Below are 17,647 nucleotides of genomic sequence, written 5' to 3'. Positions count from 1 at the left end.
TTTCAGGTTTCAGTTTAGATCAGGTCAAACAAATAACCTGACCTGACCTGACCTGAAAAAAAATTTCAGGTCAGATTTATCAATTAACCTGACCTGACCTGACCCATTTAGAACTCTAGGTTAAATCACCCTAGTTAAATTATCCTAAAAATTATCAGATTAAATCATCTTAGTTAAATCATTCTGGGTTAAAATTAGTTTTATATTATTTGCAAATATTCATAAATTTGAACTAATGAGCTATTAGAGTTTAAAAAAAAAAAAAATTTCAGATATTTAATATATATAATTTATAATTAATTCATGATCTGTCTCTGAACCAGTGAAAACCACTAATAAACTGGTTTTATAAATTAATTATCTCTTAAATGGCTTTTGAGCTGATTTACCTAGAATTTTTTTTTTAAAGTGTTATATAATAATATTCTAAGTATATTGAATGATAAATTTGCATCATCAAATATTAATATCACAAGTTTGATCAATATATACTTGCCATTTAAGGTTACGTTATTATACAAATTGGTGATATTGCCTAAAAAGTAACTAGCCAAATTTGTATTACAACTTAGCTAAAAAATAGTATAACCAATTGCTTAAAACTGAGGGAATCAAAATTCATAAAAAAAAAAATTTTTTCTTTAGTGATGCTGGATTTCAGCCTTTAAAAATGCCATAATTATTCAATACAAGAGGTGGGATAATCACAAAATTGATATTTTTTTATTAAAATATTATTTATATGCTGGTAAATAATTTATTTAAAGGTTATAAACAAGAAAAAACAAAAAAAAAGTATTAAAATTATTTATTTCTATTAAATATAGGTTGTCTAATTTATCATACTATATTTTGTGGTGTATTTAGTAATTTGAATAGTTGATACTTTTGGAATGTCAGTTCTTCTAAACTACTTTTCTCTAATAATTTGTAAGTTCATTTCACATTTATATCTATTGCTTTTATCTGAATTTCCCACTAAATTAATTTGCAAAATAATTCCCCAAAATGTATTAGTAGATTTCACTGATTTGCGAATTAATTTTTAAAATTGATGTTTTCTATTCTTTAATTTTTTACAATTATTTTATTAAATTTAAATAATTTTATTAATTTATTAATAGCTACAATTAAATAAAAGGCTAAATTAAACTATAAAAATAAAATAATTGCAAAAGACTGATTTTAAATTTTTAAATTTAGTTGAATTTCAAATTATAACTTGTTTTAATTTTAAAAATATAGTATTAATTAAAAAATTTATATATATAATATAATATTTAGTTTATTATAAACTTATTTTATTTTATTTTCTTATTAAACTTAATAATTAATTAAATTATAATATTTATAAATTATATAGTTTCATTAAATGTATATAATTTTGATTATCTATATCACACATTAATTGCTTTTTAAATTCAATTGTAAAACTTGAAATATTTTTTTATAGATCCGCAAGTATTCTTGATGCTATAGTTTGATCACAAAAAAAACTTTTAATAAAATTTTGTTCATTTTTTTTTCTATGAAGTTATTGCGCGAAAAATTTACTAAGATTATAGTACACTTACTGTTACGATATATCATTTTTTTCGTTGGAAAAGAAAGGGACATGCTTTCGCAGCACACGCAATCAAATTGGATAATTCTTCTCTTTTATTAAGATTTTACCGTATTTTGTTTTTTATCCGTATTAAAATTAGAAGGGAACGTAAGTCGATCATAATGTGGCGCTCCTTAATTGGTTGCGTACTAATTTCAAAAAAAATATAAATACCTTTGAATTACAGTACATTTCTGCATCTATGTACAAAATAAATGACGTGAATTTACAAAATCTATTGTATATTAAAAGAAACTTAGAACTGTACTTTTGAATAACTCCTTTCAAAATATTACAAAAATTACAAGAATTAATGATCAGAATCTACATTTAAGTATTAATAATTAAAAGTCCCCAGTAAAATCATATTCTATTTTAAAATTTTTCAAAACACCATCAGCTTTATATTTATCGATAATTTTCATGTGACTTTTTGTGATTTCAATACAACTATCAACCTCATCGTAACAATCACATATATATAAAGAGAAAGATTTTTTCTTTTTCTTTTCCTTTCTTTTTTCAAAAAATTTTTTTAATCCTTCATGAGTAAAAGCCCATACACCTGCTATTCGTAATTTAGAAAAGCTTTCATTATTTAAATTACCCAACATTTCAAACAAAATATCGCCATCAAGTTGATTATCAAGAGTTCTAATCGTTAAACCTTCCAATTGATCACAAGAATTTAATATTAATTCAATATCAGTAAAATTATTTTCGTAACACCAAGTTGTAAGATATTTTAATTTTGGTGCATATTGAGCCACAACTTTATTAAAAATTCCAATTGATTTTGTTTCAGGTGTTGCCCAACCATATAATGAAATTTTTTCAAGATTATTTCTTGTCCTTCTTATTAATCTTCCCAACATTATTAAAGGAGCTAATATACCACCCATTTTTAATATTTTAAGATTTGGAAGTGCTGTAAATTCTAAACTTTCCAAAATTTCCTCATTCAAATTTCGATTAAAATCCAATCTTAATACTTGTAAATTAGCAATTTCTGCTATTGTGGATGACGGAATAATTATTATATCTCCTCCGAAAGCTAAGTTTATTAATTTATTAGAACATGTTGATAAAGCGGATGCTATATTTTTACATGGTGGCTTTGGTGGCCTTTCAAGTGTTGTATATTCTGCATATTCTGTATATTCTGTATATTCTGTATTACGTATTTGAGATTGACATTCAAAATTTTTTAATTTTTCTTGAACTTCAATTAGCGTTGCTAAACCTTCATTATCAAAGGGATAATATCCGATAAATAAAGTTTCAATATTCCTACAAATTTGTGCCATACGATAAAATATCGATGATGGAATTTCCGTATTACATCGTAATTCACATAAATGCAAAAAACTTGTTTCGGCTCCTGTAAAATATGGTAAAGGTACATCGGTATTTTTTCGATCCGAAATATCAAGAAATTCGATCGTCGAACATCGAGTTAAAAACATTCGAAACATTTCTTGTTTGATAAGATGTTTGCTATATAATTTTCTTGAATTGCTTAATCGTCGATCTCCAATTGCCCCATCAATAACATAATTTATATCATTATAAGATAAACGACGACAAAATGCCGCATATTCAAATAATAGAGGTTGCGCAGTTGGAGGAGGAATTATAATCCCGTTATCAGATAAGAGTTTTTTCGAATCTTCCGGAAGGCAAGATAATAATGTTGTAAAAAGTGTTTGAGTTGATTTATCAGATAATAACCAATTTTTCGTATTTCTCCAAAGAATAGGAACCGTAGTTTCGCACCAAAGTCGGTTTACAAGTAGGAAAGAATGTAATGATTTGGTATGATCTTGTAGAAATTCGAATATTACGCGTAGACAATCTGCTGGAAGTCTTGATCCCATTTCTATTAACAAAATAAATTAACAAAAAAATTTTCTTGAATATTTTATAATAATATAGAATATATACATATTTTTTTATAGTTTATTATAGTAACACAAATCTCAATAAATTATCTAAAGTTGATCAAATAATGCATCAATATTACAGTTTGCTGCAATATTGAAGCACATAAAATATATAAGTACACATATAAGACCACCCAGTGATTACAATTTTTTAAATTTTCTTTTAAAAAATTTTTTTAAAAAAAAAAATATTCAAAATTTTAAAAGATAATTTATTTTATTTATTAATTACGTTTAAATCTGAAATCGTTACAATTTAGGAATATTTTTATATTGTAGGTTAGTTTTAAAATAAAATTATTAATATTAAAAATAACTCACCAATAACTAAATTTAATATTATTTGATTCTTTTTAACTTTAATAATTTGTTAATTTCTGTTTTTTTTTAAAAAAAAAAAGTAAATCAAGGATCAAAAAAAAAATCAAGATTTAAGCATTACTTCAATATTTATTGGTAAGAAAAAAAAACTTACTTGGTATAAAAAACGAACGGATGGACGGATTTTTACTTTGAATATAATATATGTATCGAAAAGTTCCTAACCTTTTTTAGTAATATTAAGCTTCGAAAGATGACATAAATGAAAAAAATTCTCGTACTTACAGATTCAAACAAAGGATAAAAGATGGATGGTATAAGAAAATCAAATAAAAGTAAAGGAACTTTATAGAAGGCTTATAAAACAACTGACAAGTGAATTTTATGCAGATTATGTGATACATAGTAAAAATTATGTGATACGGAGTTTGCCATGCGATTAATTCTATTAGCCGGACAAACTCTTGATTGTTCCAGTGATTTAACAATTACAAGTTCTATAGATGTTGCGATCTACATCTATTACATATTAACATAAAAATTCAAATGAATCATACTTCTTTTTTTTTAATTAGGTTGCCCAGGGATTACCTCAAAACTTTTTTCAATTACAACTCGTAAAAAAATCGGCATATTGTCCTAATGTATAGTACATTCGAAGGTAACTACAAGACACGTCGAGCTATCAACCTTGGAGGAAAAAGACAACAAGAAACTAAGGAAGAACTCTTGAAAAAGAATCAAGATCGACGCAAAGCTAGAGAAAATGAACGTTTGAAAGAAAAGTCTGCTATTATAATTCAGGTTTGAAAAATATATATTTAATATGATTATAAATAAAGGTTTAAGAGTTTGAATTAATATTTTATCGTTAATTCTTTCTTTCTCTAATTGTAGGCTTTTTATCGCGGAAGAACTATTGCTGGAAAATTACGCGATAATGAGCGCGATTCCTGGGACCAACAAGCTAAATTCATGTTGAATAATGCACAATCTGAACGTGATGTTGCTATTAATTTGATCAATATTGCGCGTAGTTTCCTCTTTTTCTATCGTCCACAGCATGATAGTCAAAGAAAATTGTATTTATATCAAATCTTATGGAAACAAATACAAGGTTAATTTTTTATATTAATGAATTTTGTTTTTACCAATTAATTAATTGTTGTATGTTTATTTTATCTTGATAGATTCAGAAACAATGTTTATCCCATTTTATTACGATGATTTACGAGTTATGTGGACTTTACAATTAAAACGAACCTTAATTATATTTCTCAAAAATATCGGAATTAATATAATGTAACACTAAATATGAGACAATCTTTTTTTTTTTTTGCGCGAAATCTAAATTCTTTATGCCGAATTTTTATCATGTAGAAAACCAGATCAATATATCCATAATATTAATTATTTAAAAACGGTGCTCCTACCCATGGATGTTTCAAAATATCAAAAAATCCAGGATACTAATAGAATGTTTGTATCTCTTAAATCACATAACAAATAGAAAATTAGCAATGGATGTTTTCTCCTAAATTTTTCTGACATTATTTTGATTTACAGGGAAATTTATCAAGGAATTATAGAATCTCTAGTTGAAAATGGCCTATATATAGAATTAAGAAATTGTTTGATTAATTTGGTAAATTTCTGGCTTTAACTCTTATATTTTTTTCAATAATGTATTATACATTTATTAGTTTTTTCTTTGATTTTAATTAGCAAGTAGAAGATAAAAATAATCATGTGATATTACTATCAGTAACACTCTCTTTACGTCCTTTTCAAATCCTACCTTCTGAACATAAAGCCTATAAATTATCTTTATATAATTTTACCACGCATATTTTTACAATTCCGTTATTATCAAATCGGATGAGTAATGAAACCCTAAACAAATTTTCTTCCCGGTTACCATTGAATGAAATTATTTTAAAATTATCAGAAATAGTCGGAATCATATCAGATATGGAGCAAAGAATTGTACTGTTAGGAAATTTGCTGGCATTTGCATACAAAAATTTTTCTATGATCAATAAGGTATGCTAATTTTTAAGAGTTTTTATAGTCTAAAAGGATTTGGTGTTGTCTTCCTTTATCCTAGTTTATATTGAATTTGGTAACAAACTAAATTATTCCATCAAAATTCGACAGCTGGCTTATATGGAAGTACTCCAAAATTTAGCATTACAAATTCCAACTCATCTATTAGTTGACAAATCCGACGGTATTTAGTGAATTATAAACTTTATTACAAAGTTTTATATTAGCGTAATAATTTTTTTTTTTTTAATTCTAGTGTCTAATAATGATGCCGACGAGGATGATGAGGACGATGAAGACATAATTATGTCTAGTCGTCCAGAATTAGCTAACATGCCAAAAATTGATCCACAAATTTTGGAGGGGATTTCTGTTTTATTTGATAAGCAACATTTGGCTTCATTTTTTGCGCTTATGAAAACTGCAAATTCTTCAGCTCTTATAAAGATTTCGAATTTTTTTGTAACTTTAATGATTCGCTGGCCGACAAAAAAAATAGAACTATTAAACAGTATGATTTTTGGAATTTATTCTGCATCTGATAACCGTTCAGCGATTACTTTAATGTGGGATACATTTAAAGTAACAGAATTGGCACGATTATTATTAAATAGTCAATCAATTCCAAATGGCATAATGACAGGTATTATTTACTAATATTGTCTCTATTTTAAGATATAAATTTGAATTTATTTAGTTTTTTGTATATCTAGATACTGCCTTTTCCGAGCAATGGGGTCTATTTACTTTGCTTTGTGAGTTATTTAGTAGAGTTTTGTTTACTATGGGAGATGACGAATTCTTTGATGAGAGTAAAAATCCGTTAAAATTATCAGAAATTATTAATATGTCTATTTGTATGAAGGTATTAATAATAAATTTTAATTATTTCTTTATCAAAGTTGTTATATTGATAATTTATTGTTTTTTATATTATAGCATGTGGGATTCTCGTTATATTGGAGCAATAGTACTTTGTTAAAGTTGGATAGTACGATTGAAGGAAGCTTGCTTAATAATTTAAGAGAGATTGTTACTAAGTTATTACGGCAAATTCATGCGAGAGAGTGATTATTGTTGTTTAATATAACTACTTTTGTTTTTTGTTTTTTAGAAAAAAATTCTAATATGTTTACAATTATTATCATTATAATTTATATTCTAGTTCTCGTCGTCAATTCACACCATCAGATCATTGGTTAATGACTTCAGAAATTGATATGAATGTTTTTGTGGAGGCTGTAGTTCGTGAGGAACAAGAGCTTGAACGAGATAATGATAAAATTCATTTAAATAAGAAACAATTAGTGAATTTCAGCCCGAGACTTGGAATTTTGGATAATATTCCCTTCGTAATACCTTTCGAAGTTCGGATTAAAATCTTTAGAGAATATGTATATAATGATAAAAAACGAGACCGGTATTTATATCTAATATATCAATCTCATTCATTATGATGACGATTTTAACATTTTATTTTTTTTTATTATTTTAGCCATTTCGATGTCTTTCCGCATCCACGTACACGTGTTACAATTAGACGAAATTCCGTGTTTGAGGATGGTTTCACCCATCTTAATGCATTAGGCGCCGGACTGAAAAGTCCGGTTGCTATTCAATTCATTGATGAATTTGGAATGCCAGAAGCCGGTATTGATGGGGGCGGTTTATTTAAAGAATTTTTGACATCGTACGTGAGATTATTAATAGTCTTACTTAATATTAAACCTTCTCTTCCATATATTTAATTTTATGTGTTTTATTTTTAATCTTTTAGGTTAACACGTGTTGCATTTGATACGAATTATGGGTTGTTCCTCAGCACGAAGGAACAACTTTTATACCCTAATCCGCATAGCTACGCAAAACAAGGTATTTAAAATATCACTATTGTAATAATATTATGTAATTATTTTATATTTATTTTTTTCTTAAATTGTTTAGAAACCCAACTCGAATATTATGAGTTCATAGGTCGTATATTAGGCAAAGCTTTATATGAAGGAATTTTAGTTGATGCAGCATTTGCCGGGTTCTTTTTAAGCAAATGGCTAGGAAGATCATCATATTGTAAGTTTCATGAAATTGTATCTTTTAATCTTTCATCTAAAATGGTCTCGTAAATTGTGATGAATTTTATAGATGATCTAAAAAAATTTTTATTTCGGTTATAATTTTTGGAATATGAATTTTAGTGGATGATTTGCCTACACTTGATCCAGAATTATACCATGGCTTAATATACTTGAAAAACTATAAAGGCGATGTTGAATCGGATTTATCACTTAATTTCACCGTTGTTGACAATGGTAATGAGTTTCCCTAAATCTGATTAATTGCTGATATCGAATCTTTTTTTCAACTTAATTTATCATTTCAGAGTTTGGTGAATCTCAAACTATTGAATTAATCCCTGGGGGAAGTGACATACCGGTTAATAATGATAATCGTATACGCTATATATATATGATGGCACATTATCGACTAAACAGACAAATAGATCGTCAATGTAAGGCATTCTTTCGAGGGTTATCGGATTTGATTGACGAGAAGTGGTTAAGAATGTTTAATCAGGTATTAAAAGTAGATTATACTTATTTATATACGTTGAATATTCTTTTTTTAATCTTTCATATCCTTTTAATAGGAAGAACTTCAAATATTAGTTGGGGGTGCATATATTCCAATAAATATTGAAGATTTAAAACAAAATACAGTATATTCTGATTATAAGGAGGATGATCTAGTTATTATTAATTTCTGGAAAGTTGTATCTGAGTTTTCTGAAGAACAAAAGCAAAAATTAATAAAATTTGTTACATCCTGTTCTCGACCTCCTATACTTGGGTTTAAGGAACTTAATCCAAAGTTTAGTATACGTAATGCTGGATCCGGAACGCGATTGCCTTCTTCTAGTACTTGTGTTAATTTATTAAAATTGCCAGCTTATCCCGATGAAGATACTTTGAGAGAGTATGTTATTTTTAAATGAGTTTTATTATTTATTAATGATTGGTTACTAAATTGTTTATAAATATATTTTTATGTTTTAGGAAATTATTATACGCTATCAATGCAGATGTTGGGTTTGACTTATCTTAATATATTTTTTTAATTATTAATTAAAGAGGTGGAAGAATGTAATTTTAAATTAAGAAAAAAAAAAACAATTTATTGTCACGTGACACATGATAGAATTTAAATCATGTGATATGATATGTGACCTTAATTAACGTATATATTAAAATTTGGTTTGCATATTTGCTAAGCTTATTTAAATAACTAGTATATTATCACTGGTATTTACTTAATACGAAGTTTTGCCAAAGTATATACAACTATTAGAGAATTGGACAAGTAATTTTTATGATATATCAAAGATTGTTTAAACGATTTTTTAATTAAGCTTATTGATATTCACAGTTCGGATGATATTCCAATAACTCTGTTATTATGCATATAAATCATATTGTTGTTCAGTCGATTAAGAATATGCAGGATTTTACTGAACCATTTATCGTTGCCGATAAGTTTCACGATGGAAGAATGCTCACAAATGATACAAGAAGGAAATGTTGTTTACCAATGTACTATTGATAAAGAAAAGGAAGACCTTTGGATGAATCTTCTTGATGAAAAGATCATGTATGATACACTTTATGGAACTGCTGATATTTTTTATGAGACATCCAATATTGAAATCAGTATTAGTAGAATAGTAGCATTAATTCCTATTGGTCCCATAGGTCCTATTGGTCACCACAATATCGAACTATAACGATGGGGAATCCAATAACTATTTAATAAACCATAGGCATAAAGTTTAATATATGTGATATTTAATCACTAAAAGATGTAATGCGCAAAAAAATCAAATGTTTTATGCAATAATAATTTATTTGTACCTTATTCTAAAAAATCAGTGTCAAAATAACTTGGTCATCCGGTTAAAAATAGATTTTTGTCGAATAATCGACTAGAAGATAACGTGTGATGATGATGATTATTAAAAATATTTAAATATATTTCGCGATTTTTCTACTTCAAACTTTTTCCTTTCGTGATTAATTATCATTATACATTATTTTATTTGAGTATTAATTGATTCTTCCTTCAATTTGGTTTCAATTGTCCTTCTTTCAATTGTCCTGATTATCCAGTATTCTTTGCATAATCATGATTTTTATAAAACTTTTAAAAATTCCAATACAAATAAGTACATAGTCACAAAAAGATACGTATTATCAGGAGAGATCATTTTAAGTGATTTAGTTTTCTAAAAATAAATTATGAATGCTTAAATATGGATACATAATTGCGTGTTTGCTATGAAATTCAAAAGATAAATCAATAATGATTAATCAAAACGACAGTTTTCAAGTATTAGGATAATTATGATAACTTTGATTTTAATGATATTACTCAATGTATGAATTACTCAATGTAAGATATTACTCAGTTGTATGATATTACTCAGTGTATGAATTAAGGTAAGGGTAAAAACAATTATTATAATAATTCTCCTTATAATTTTAAAGAATCCTTAAACGCATCATAAAAAAAAAATCAAAATAATTTCACATTAAAAATATTAAACAGGTTTTAAACCTTCACCTTCAAAAGCTAAGCAAGACAAAAAAAAATTGATTTATATTCAACTCGATTTATTATTCTTTTTGATTCAAAATTTTTTATTTTTTTTTGGTGCAAAAAAAAAAACTTTTCTATAATTATGAGATTTGGTGGTTATATTCTTGAAGTTTTGGTTAACGACGTACTGTTACCTGAAAGGATCGTAAAAGTCGAAACAGAAGTAAGAAAATAATCAATTTATTAAAAAATAAATAAAAAAAAAATTAGTAAAATCTAATAATCTAATATTCATTATATAGCACATTAAATTTGAACCAAGTTATTATGTTGATGATATAAGTAAACAAAAAATTTTCTGGTACGAGAAATATATTTAATATACATGATTATTATTATTTTATGTTTATAATCATTATTTTTTTTTGTTTTTTTTAGCGATATGCATCATATCGTAGAAGTTAAACCAAAAACCAAATTTCAAATAAGATTTCGATCATTACAAGTAAACAAGACAAAAATAATACGTGGAGATGTAGCTATTAATGGAGAAACAGATCAAACTTGTATTGAAATGTATAATAAATCATTTCAAATAGTTAATGGATTTTGGTTTAAAAAAAAATATCAACCTTTTAAATTTCCAACTAAATTAAGTTCAATATCAAATATAATTACAAATCATTATCAATTTGGTGGACCTAATACAATTTCAGTTTATTTTTATGAAATTGAAAAGAAAAAATTTCCTATAGTTAAAAATTTAAAAATTAGTTCAAAAAATTATAATGAATTATTTTGGAATGAAAGTTCTAATTTAAAATCTTATGAACCTATCGCAGTTTTACATATTCATTATAGATCAACTTCATGGTTCAATTTATTAAATAATAATAATAATCATTATTATCGTTCAAGCAAATATTCAAACAAACATATCAAACGTTCAAACAAAGTTATTAAAAAAGAAACGTTCCCAATCAGAAAAAAACGAAGATTTTTGGAAGAAGAAGAGAATGATAACAATTCGAAAATTTTAGGTAAGATATTAGTTAATCGTTATAATCATAATCCTGTTTAAAAAAAGTTAAATCTTATTTAAAAATATAAATATATTTTGTAAAATTAGTAACTTCATCCATTCCATATCGTAATAAGAGAAGAAGAGAGAAGAAGAATTAAAGAACTGAAGTTGATAATGTTGATAACGGGAGAGAATATTTCATTTTGTTTAAAATTACGTATATATTTATTTTTTAAAGAAGTTGATAATGTTGACAATGTTGACAACGGGAGAGAATATTTCGTTTTGTTTAAAATTATGAATATATATTTATTTTTTAAAGTTGATAATGTTGACAACGGGAGAATATATATATATTTTTTATCGTAAATAAAATAATACTGCGCTACAATACTTAGTTTTCCGAGAAACAAAAAATGAAGTTAGTATCATATAATAAAGGTAATAAAAACTTTTTTAAAATCGACAATATCGCATGTACTAAGCATAATTCTGGTCATATTCCATGTATCGGTGTATTGGAAGGTACTGGGTACTACCGTACTAGTACTATCGATTTCTCAGTACTAATGCAATACATTTATTTAATACATTTCGATAAAATATAATAAAATTGAGTATGAAATCTTTTCTAATCGTTTTTTTTTTTGCATTGTCGTCGTTGAGTAAGGTAAACAATGAAAGTTATTAAGAGACCAATGAGACTATTTTCTTAATTTATAATACCCGGAAAAGAACTCACCTCGAATGCTAATGAGAGAAGTACAACATCATGTATGATATCCGCAGGTCAACACTATATAATTTAGCCAGAATTATAAATTAACCTAAACTTTTAAAAACTTGGCAAGGGTTTTTATGATCTAAATGTTATAATTACTATACGTCGTTATTACCATCATTTTTTTTTATACTTCTACTTTGAATATAGAATAGAGTAAAATTGATTTAATAGATTGAAATAGAGTAAATCGATGAAATAGAATAATTGAATAGAGTAAATTGATAAATAGAATAAAAAATAAATTGATTGAATAGAGTAAATTGAATGAATAGAGTAACTGATAAGTAACTGATTGTAATAGAGCAATTGAATGAATAAAGTAATTGATTGTATAGAATATAAAGTAATTGAGTTGAATGTTGTTATCAAATTTATCAAAAAAAAAATATATAATTTTTAATTTACTTTAATATTTCTTTATATTGTTTTTTTAATTTACTTTTTATATTTTTATTGTTTTAATTTATTTTATATATATTTTCTCTATTATATCGGAATTCGGATTTTCGATATTTGATGACCGGTTATTTACAAATTTAGAGAAGAAACGTGTTTAAAAAAGAGATTATATAAAACTCTTAATATCCGAAATATTTATTTTTTCGATGTATCACTTTATTAAATTAAAGTGTTCATTAAAAATTTTTTTTTTTTTTTTTTTTTCTTTCTCGAAATGAAATAAAAAAATATATATATATTTGTAATATAATTATTTACTTTATTATTATTATTATATATATATATATTTATTTATTGTATCGTATAAATAAATCGAATATAATAACCAAAATATAATAATAGGTAGTGATACACATTTTTTGTGTTGCGTAACCCCAATATTATCAAAGCATGGGGTTTAAACAACAATCATATAATCATTTTCTTTTTAAAAATAGAAGAAAAAAAAAGCCACAACATTTTACTAATTTTTTTTTTTCTAAAAAATATTTCCGTTTCACAAAAATAATTAAAAGTGTGGCAGATGACATATTATTTTTTCTGGTGCCCCCCCTCTTTTTTTTTTTTGTGATTAATTAAAATGCTTGGCTTTAATTAGCCAGCCCAATGATTACACAAAAAAAAACAACAATCCCTTGTTAACAAGGGTTTTTACCTAAATAGGAGAATTTTCTGATTAACCGATGAACGCCCGAATAGGGTATATTAACTGTATATCGTTTCTAGATCTCATCGTATAACTTTCTATGCGTTCATCATTATGCACCTATTCTATAATTAGAAAATTTCTATTAATTCGAGAAAATTATCTCATGCGGTTAGTAATACATTTAAAAAAGGGGATTTACAGGGTTTGTGAATAAACAAACCCTGCCGGTTAACGTCAATATGGTCAATGTGATTACGTCTTATGACTTTCAAAATAATTTTCAGAGAAACATTACATGATATTAATTGATTAATATATATAGATTTAGTTAGATCTAATTAAGATCAAAAACCATGTTTATACGTGTGCGATTTTTTTACATTTTTACATGGGTTTTTTTGATTATAATAAGTTTCAATTAAAAATATATTATTTTTTCGATGAAAAAGTAATTCCAAAAAGATTATTTGTTTGTTTTATTATATATATATGATAATAATGTATATCAATTGTGAATTTATAAAGCTTCATTCATTAAATATATAATATATACTGATATATATATATATTATATATGTTGATTTTTTTTTTATTATATATCTGTTTTATCTTTGTTATGATGTTTTACAATGTTTAAAGTTTTTTTTTAAATAATAAATTATAATAGTTCACAATGTTCAAAATGTCAAAATGTTTATTATTCTTTCATCATTAATGCATGTATGTCTTTTAAAAATTTACATATAAAAAAAGTTTGTTAATAAAAAAAAAAATAATGACCGTTTTCCGTAAAATTTAACTTGTAAACCAGCCACACTTGATTTGATAAAAAAAAATTTAGATCATGTGCCGCAGTAACTCATCCTTTTTTTTTTCTCGTTAAGAAAAATCTATCTCCTGATGTTGAAAATTTTTTGAAGTTTTTTTTTGTTTGATGATTATGGAAAAACTTTTTTTTTTAAAAAAAACGTGATTTTATTATATACAAATATATAATATATGCGATATAATAATCATAATAATCTTTATAACTCAAAAACTTACGATTTCTTTCATTGTATCATTCGTTTTTTTTTAAACAAATCAAAAAAAGTAAAAACTGTAAAAGACATTAAAAAAAAAAGCACCCCTTATTTTTTTTTTATACCAAAAGTATTTTTTTTTTTGTTTTTTTTTTGTATTTTTTATTTATTTTTTTAAGAAAAAGAAACTGATGTACAAGAGATTGATTGAAACAAGGAAAAGATAACCAAAAAAAAAAAAGGAAAAATTGATATATTACAAGAGTTGAAGATTTATGATTTTTTTTATGAAAAAAAAATTTATAATGCGGTAAAATGGTGGGAAAAAAAAGTAAATATAAAATAAAAAGGAGGGAAAGGCGCAAAAGTATTATTATATTAAAGATTTTTATACAAAAATGTTTTTTTTTTTTTGTTTTGTTTTTTTTTACTATAAAGGTAAATTTAGCAACCCGCGCTTAAATTTTATATATAATAGTTTTTTTAAAACCCAAGAACCCTAAAAATACAATAATCAATATTTATTTACACCTTTCCCTCCTTTTTAAAAAGAAATATAAGATAAAAGAAAATGAAAAAAAGAAAGGAAAAAAAAAAATAAAAGAAACCCAATAATATTTATAAATATGTAAAAAAAAAAATGTTCGTTGTTTGTATGTATGTTACTTTCAAAGTAATATTTATACTATATATATATATTATATATGTATATATAATAAAAAAAAAAAAAAGTCCCAGGATTCTTATACTAAGGACTCTATTATGTTATTTCATCATTATATATATATATATATTGTTTTTTTAATATTGAAAAGTTGACTCAAAATTGTGTATTCCTGTAAATATATCAGCAAGACCATGAGCGTTATCTCTAAATTCAGGATAGCAAGAGCTTGTGTTGATCTTTTGAATATTTATATTATTTATATCGGAATTATTGGTGGTGGTTGAATCAAATGAAGAATGATGTGAAGGATAAAAATCATCGCCAGGTGGGAAAGAGAAAATCAAAGGATCAACAGTTTCTTCGTGGAAAGAACCAGGGGATAAATCGGAAAATGATAAACTTGAAAGACCATTGTTTTGTTGAATTTGTAAGAAAGCTTCTTGCATTCTCATTTGTTGAAGTTGTAAATCATGATGAGTCAAAGGATTATTCATAATATCTTCAGGTTCAGCGAAAGGCATTGAATGCATGGTAGTATAAATTATATTACTATTATTATTGTTATTATTATTATTATTATTAGACATCAAGGTAGGAGTACTTGGCGATGATAAAGGAGGAGTCATTATTGGTATATTTTGAATATTTTGAATTCCATTAACTTTATTATTCATTGGAATTTCTATCCTTCCAACAAGATTATTCAAACGATTTTGACCTTTATTTTTTTTTGTTCTAATAGGACCAGCTTCACCACCTTCGTAATTATTAGTAGTAGTCGTATCTTGAGAGTTAAAAGTTGCAACAGCATTTTTACGAGCTTGTCTACGTTTCTCATTTTTACCTTTATTTTTATTTGGTCTATAAACGTAATTAGGATAAGCTTGCATATGTTCAAGTTTCTTTTGATCAGCGTAACGTTCCCAAGCTAAACGTTCTTCATCAGTTTCACTCTTCCAACAACTTGAAATAAATCTTGAAATTTCAGCATTCGTAAGATTACGATGAGCGGCAAGTATAGCAGGTTGTTTAGCACGCCTATAAAGAATGAAAGCATTCGGAGGTCTTGGAGGACGTTTTTCAGGTTGCATCTTTGAACTACCCGGTAGTTTTTTACCATTATCACCTCCATTATTAGAAGGATCATAAATTTGAAAAGAATTATCTTCTTTTTTAATATTATGATCATCAATAGCAGCAGCACCAGCAGCCATTGAATTATTTGTTGGTCCAGTTTGTGGGAAAAGGTCCGAATCACAATTAGCGAAAGAGGAAGCATCATAATTATTAAGTATAAGATCGTTGCTTCTTGATCCGGGGCCTTTACTAGAAGTGGAAGATGTGTTGAACATGATGTATCCACAATATTTGTTCTTAACTTCAACGTCCATTTTTGTTTCTATTTATGATTTAATCTATTTTGAATGAAAATAATAATAAAAATGATTTAATAAGTATTATATAATAATGATTATAATCTTTTTTGTTTTCTTTTATAAGAAATTTTTTTGTTCTCTTTTTTTTTTGATTATTGATTTAAAAAGAACAATAAAAAAAAAAAAAAAAAAAAAAATGAAAAAAAATGAAAAAATGAAAAATGAAAAAAATTTGCTTTTTACTTACAAAAAAAGATCTAAGTTTAAATGAAGGAAAGAGTAAAATATATTTTTTGATTATATATTAGTTTGGGATTTTTATCGCCTTTTTGTTTTGGTTACTTTTTTTTATTTTATTAAAAAAAAAGGTTTGATTAATAAAATTGACAGTTGTAAAAAAAAAGGAAAGGGAAAAAATGAAAAAAAGGCGATTTTTTAGGACGTTGGGATTTTCTAAAAGAAATTTAATATTTCTAAAAAAAAAAAAAAAATTCAAAAGAATTAATTTTTTGTTGATGATAAGAAGTTTTAGCCACAGCACCGAACGAGGGTATTTATAATAAAAAAATTGTATAAATAATTAAAATAATATTAAAAAGGAAATGATTGTAAAGTAATGGAACCATGAAATCCGAGATGAATACTTTAATTTTTTATATTGAGTACATAAATAATTAATATATATATATATAACGTAATTATGTATATTTATATATATATTTATATAATAGATATAATATATATATTATATCTAAATATATAACTTATACGTACATAAATACAATATATATATCATCATCATCATTTTTTTACATTAAAGTATTAAACTGAAAACTGTTAAATTCAGGGGGGGCTTATACCTCCAAAAATATGTTGTGTGGTGATACATGAAATTTTTAATTTTAAAATTTGATAATCATTTAAAAATTTTATATTATCTATAAATCTATCTTATTACCCAAGAAAATAAATTTTTTTTAAATGAAAAAAAAACAAATTAAACTAAAAAAAAAAATCCCTTGTTATTTAAAAAATCTAAATTATTTTTAAAGGAGAAAATTTAAAGTGTTTGAGATGGCGCCATTTCATTCATTGTTTCATCCTAAATTTTTTATATTTCTAGCGAAAATTACCATGCGATTTCCTTAAAAGTAAAAACT

At 25.0% G+C, this 17,647-nt stretch overlaps 5 protein-coding genes across 6 annotated transcripts; 3 read left to right on the top strand and 2 right to left on the bottom strand.

Annotated features, from left to right (window-relative positions):
* Window positions 1-1,674: 1,674 nt before the first annotated feature.
* OCT59_018271 (uncharacterized protein) lies at window positions 1,675-3,483 on the bottom strand (the record flags this gene model as incomplete). Its single annotated transcript, XM_025319581.2, has 1 exon — window positions 1,675-3,483. One exon carries the CDS (start codon window positions 3,481-3,483, stop codon window positions 1,951-1,953), a length of 1,533 nt encoding a protein of 510 aa, XP_025173428.1. The 3' UTR covers window positions 1,675-1,950.
* Window positions 3,484-3,694: 211 nt separating this feature from the next.
* On the top strand, window positions 3,695-9,192 carry OCT59_018270 (uncharacterized protein; the record flags this gene model as incomplete). Of its 2 annotated transcripts, XM_025319582.2 has the most annotated exons (20): window positions 3,695-3,828; window positions 3,951-4,005; window positions 4,446-4,674; window positions 4,768-4,987; window positions 5,061-5,172; window positions 5,251-5,349; window positions 5,437-5,515; window positions 5,596-5,913; window positions 6,028-6,100; window positions 6,173-6,559; window positions 6,630-6,781; window positions 6,856-6,983; window positions 7,082-7,336; window positions 7,412-7,606; window positions 7,694-7,788; window positions 7,861-7,986; window positions 8,112-8,225; window positions 8,297-8,490; window positions 8,564-8,889; window positions 8,970-9,018. In XM_025319582.2, exons 3-20 carry the CDS (start codon window positions 4,513-4,515, stop codon window positions 9,016-9,018), a joined length of 3,084 nt encoding a protein of 1,027 aa, XP_025173429.2. In that variant the 5' UTR covers window positions 3,695-3,828; window positions 3,951-4,005; window positions 4,446-4,512. The 2 variants fall into 2 exon arrangements, with proteins under 2 accessions (XP_025173429.2, XP_066004567.1); XM_066148662.1 differs by having other exon boundaries at window positions 8,112-8,490; window positions 8,970-9,192.
* A 262-nt stretch (window positions 9,193-9,454) lies between these two features.
* Window positions 9,455-9,694, top strand: OCT59_018269 (uncharacterized protein; the record flags this gene model as incomplete). Its single annotated transcript, XM_066148661.1, has 1 exon — window positions 9,455-9,694. One exon carries the CDS (start codon window positions 9,455-9,457, stop codon window positions 9,692-9,694), a length of 240 nt encoding a protein of 79 aa, XP_066004566.1.
* Window positions 9,695-10,648: 954 nt separating this feature from the next.
* Window positions 10,649-11,688, top strand: OCT59_018268 (uncharacterized protein; the record flags this gene model as incomplete). The annotated part of the gene is made up of 4 exons (XM_025326990.1): window positions 10,649-10,729; window positions 10,809-10,867; window positions 10,945-11,546; window positions 11,636-11,688. The coding sequence occupies 4 exons, from the start codon at window positions 10,649-10,651 to the stop codon at window positions 11,686-11,688; spliced, it is 795 nt and encodes a 264-aa protein (XP_025173430.1).
* A 3,080-nt stretch (window positions 11,689-14,768) lies between these two features.
* On the bottom strand, window positions 14,769-16,967 carry OCT59_018267 (uncharacterized protein). Its single transcript, XM_066148660.1, has one exon. The coding sequence runs from the start codon at window positions 16,500-16,502 to the stop codon at window positions 15,246-15,248; it is 1,257 nt and encodes a 418-aa protein (XP_066004565.1). The 5' UTR covers window positions 16,503-16,967; the 3' UTR covers window positions 14,769-15,245.
* Window positions 16,968-17,647: the final 680 nt, after the last annotated feature.

The sequence above is a fragment of the Rhizophagus irregularis genome, chromosome 27 (genome assembly GCF_026210795.1).
Source record: "Rhizophagus irregularis chromosome 27, complete sequence".
NCBI lineage: Eukaryota > Fungi > Glomeromycota > Glomeromycetes > Glomerales > Glomeraceae > Rhizophagus > Rhizophagus irregularis.
The sequence above is the reverse complement of the archived record's forward strand: the minus strand, read 5'-3'. Positions and strand labels throughout refer to the sequence as shown.

Coding starts and splice junctions, on each gene's coding strand:
- OCT59_018267 (XM_066148660.1), bottom strand. CDS start 16,502: ATGGACGTTGAAGTTAAGAACAAATATTGTGGATACATCATGTTCAAC.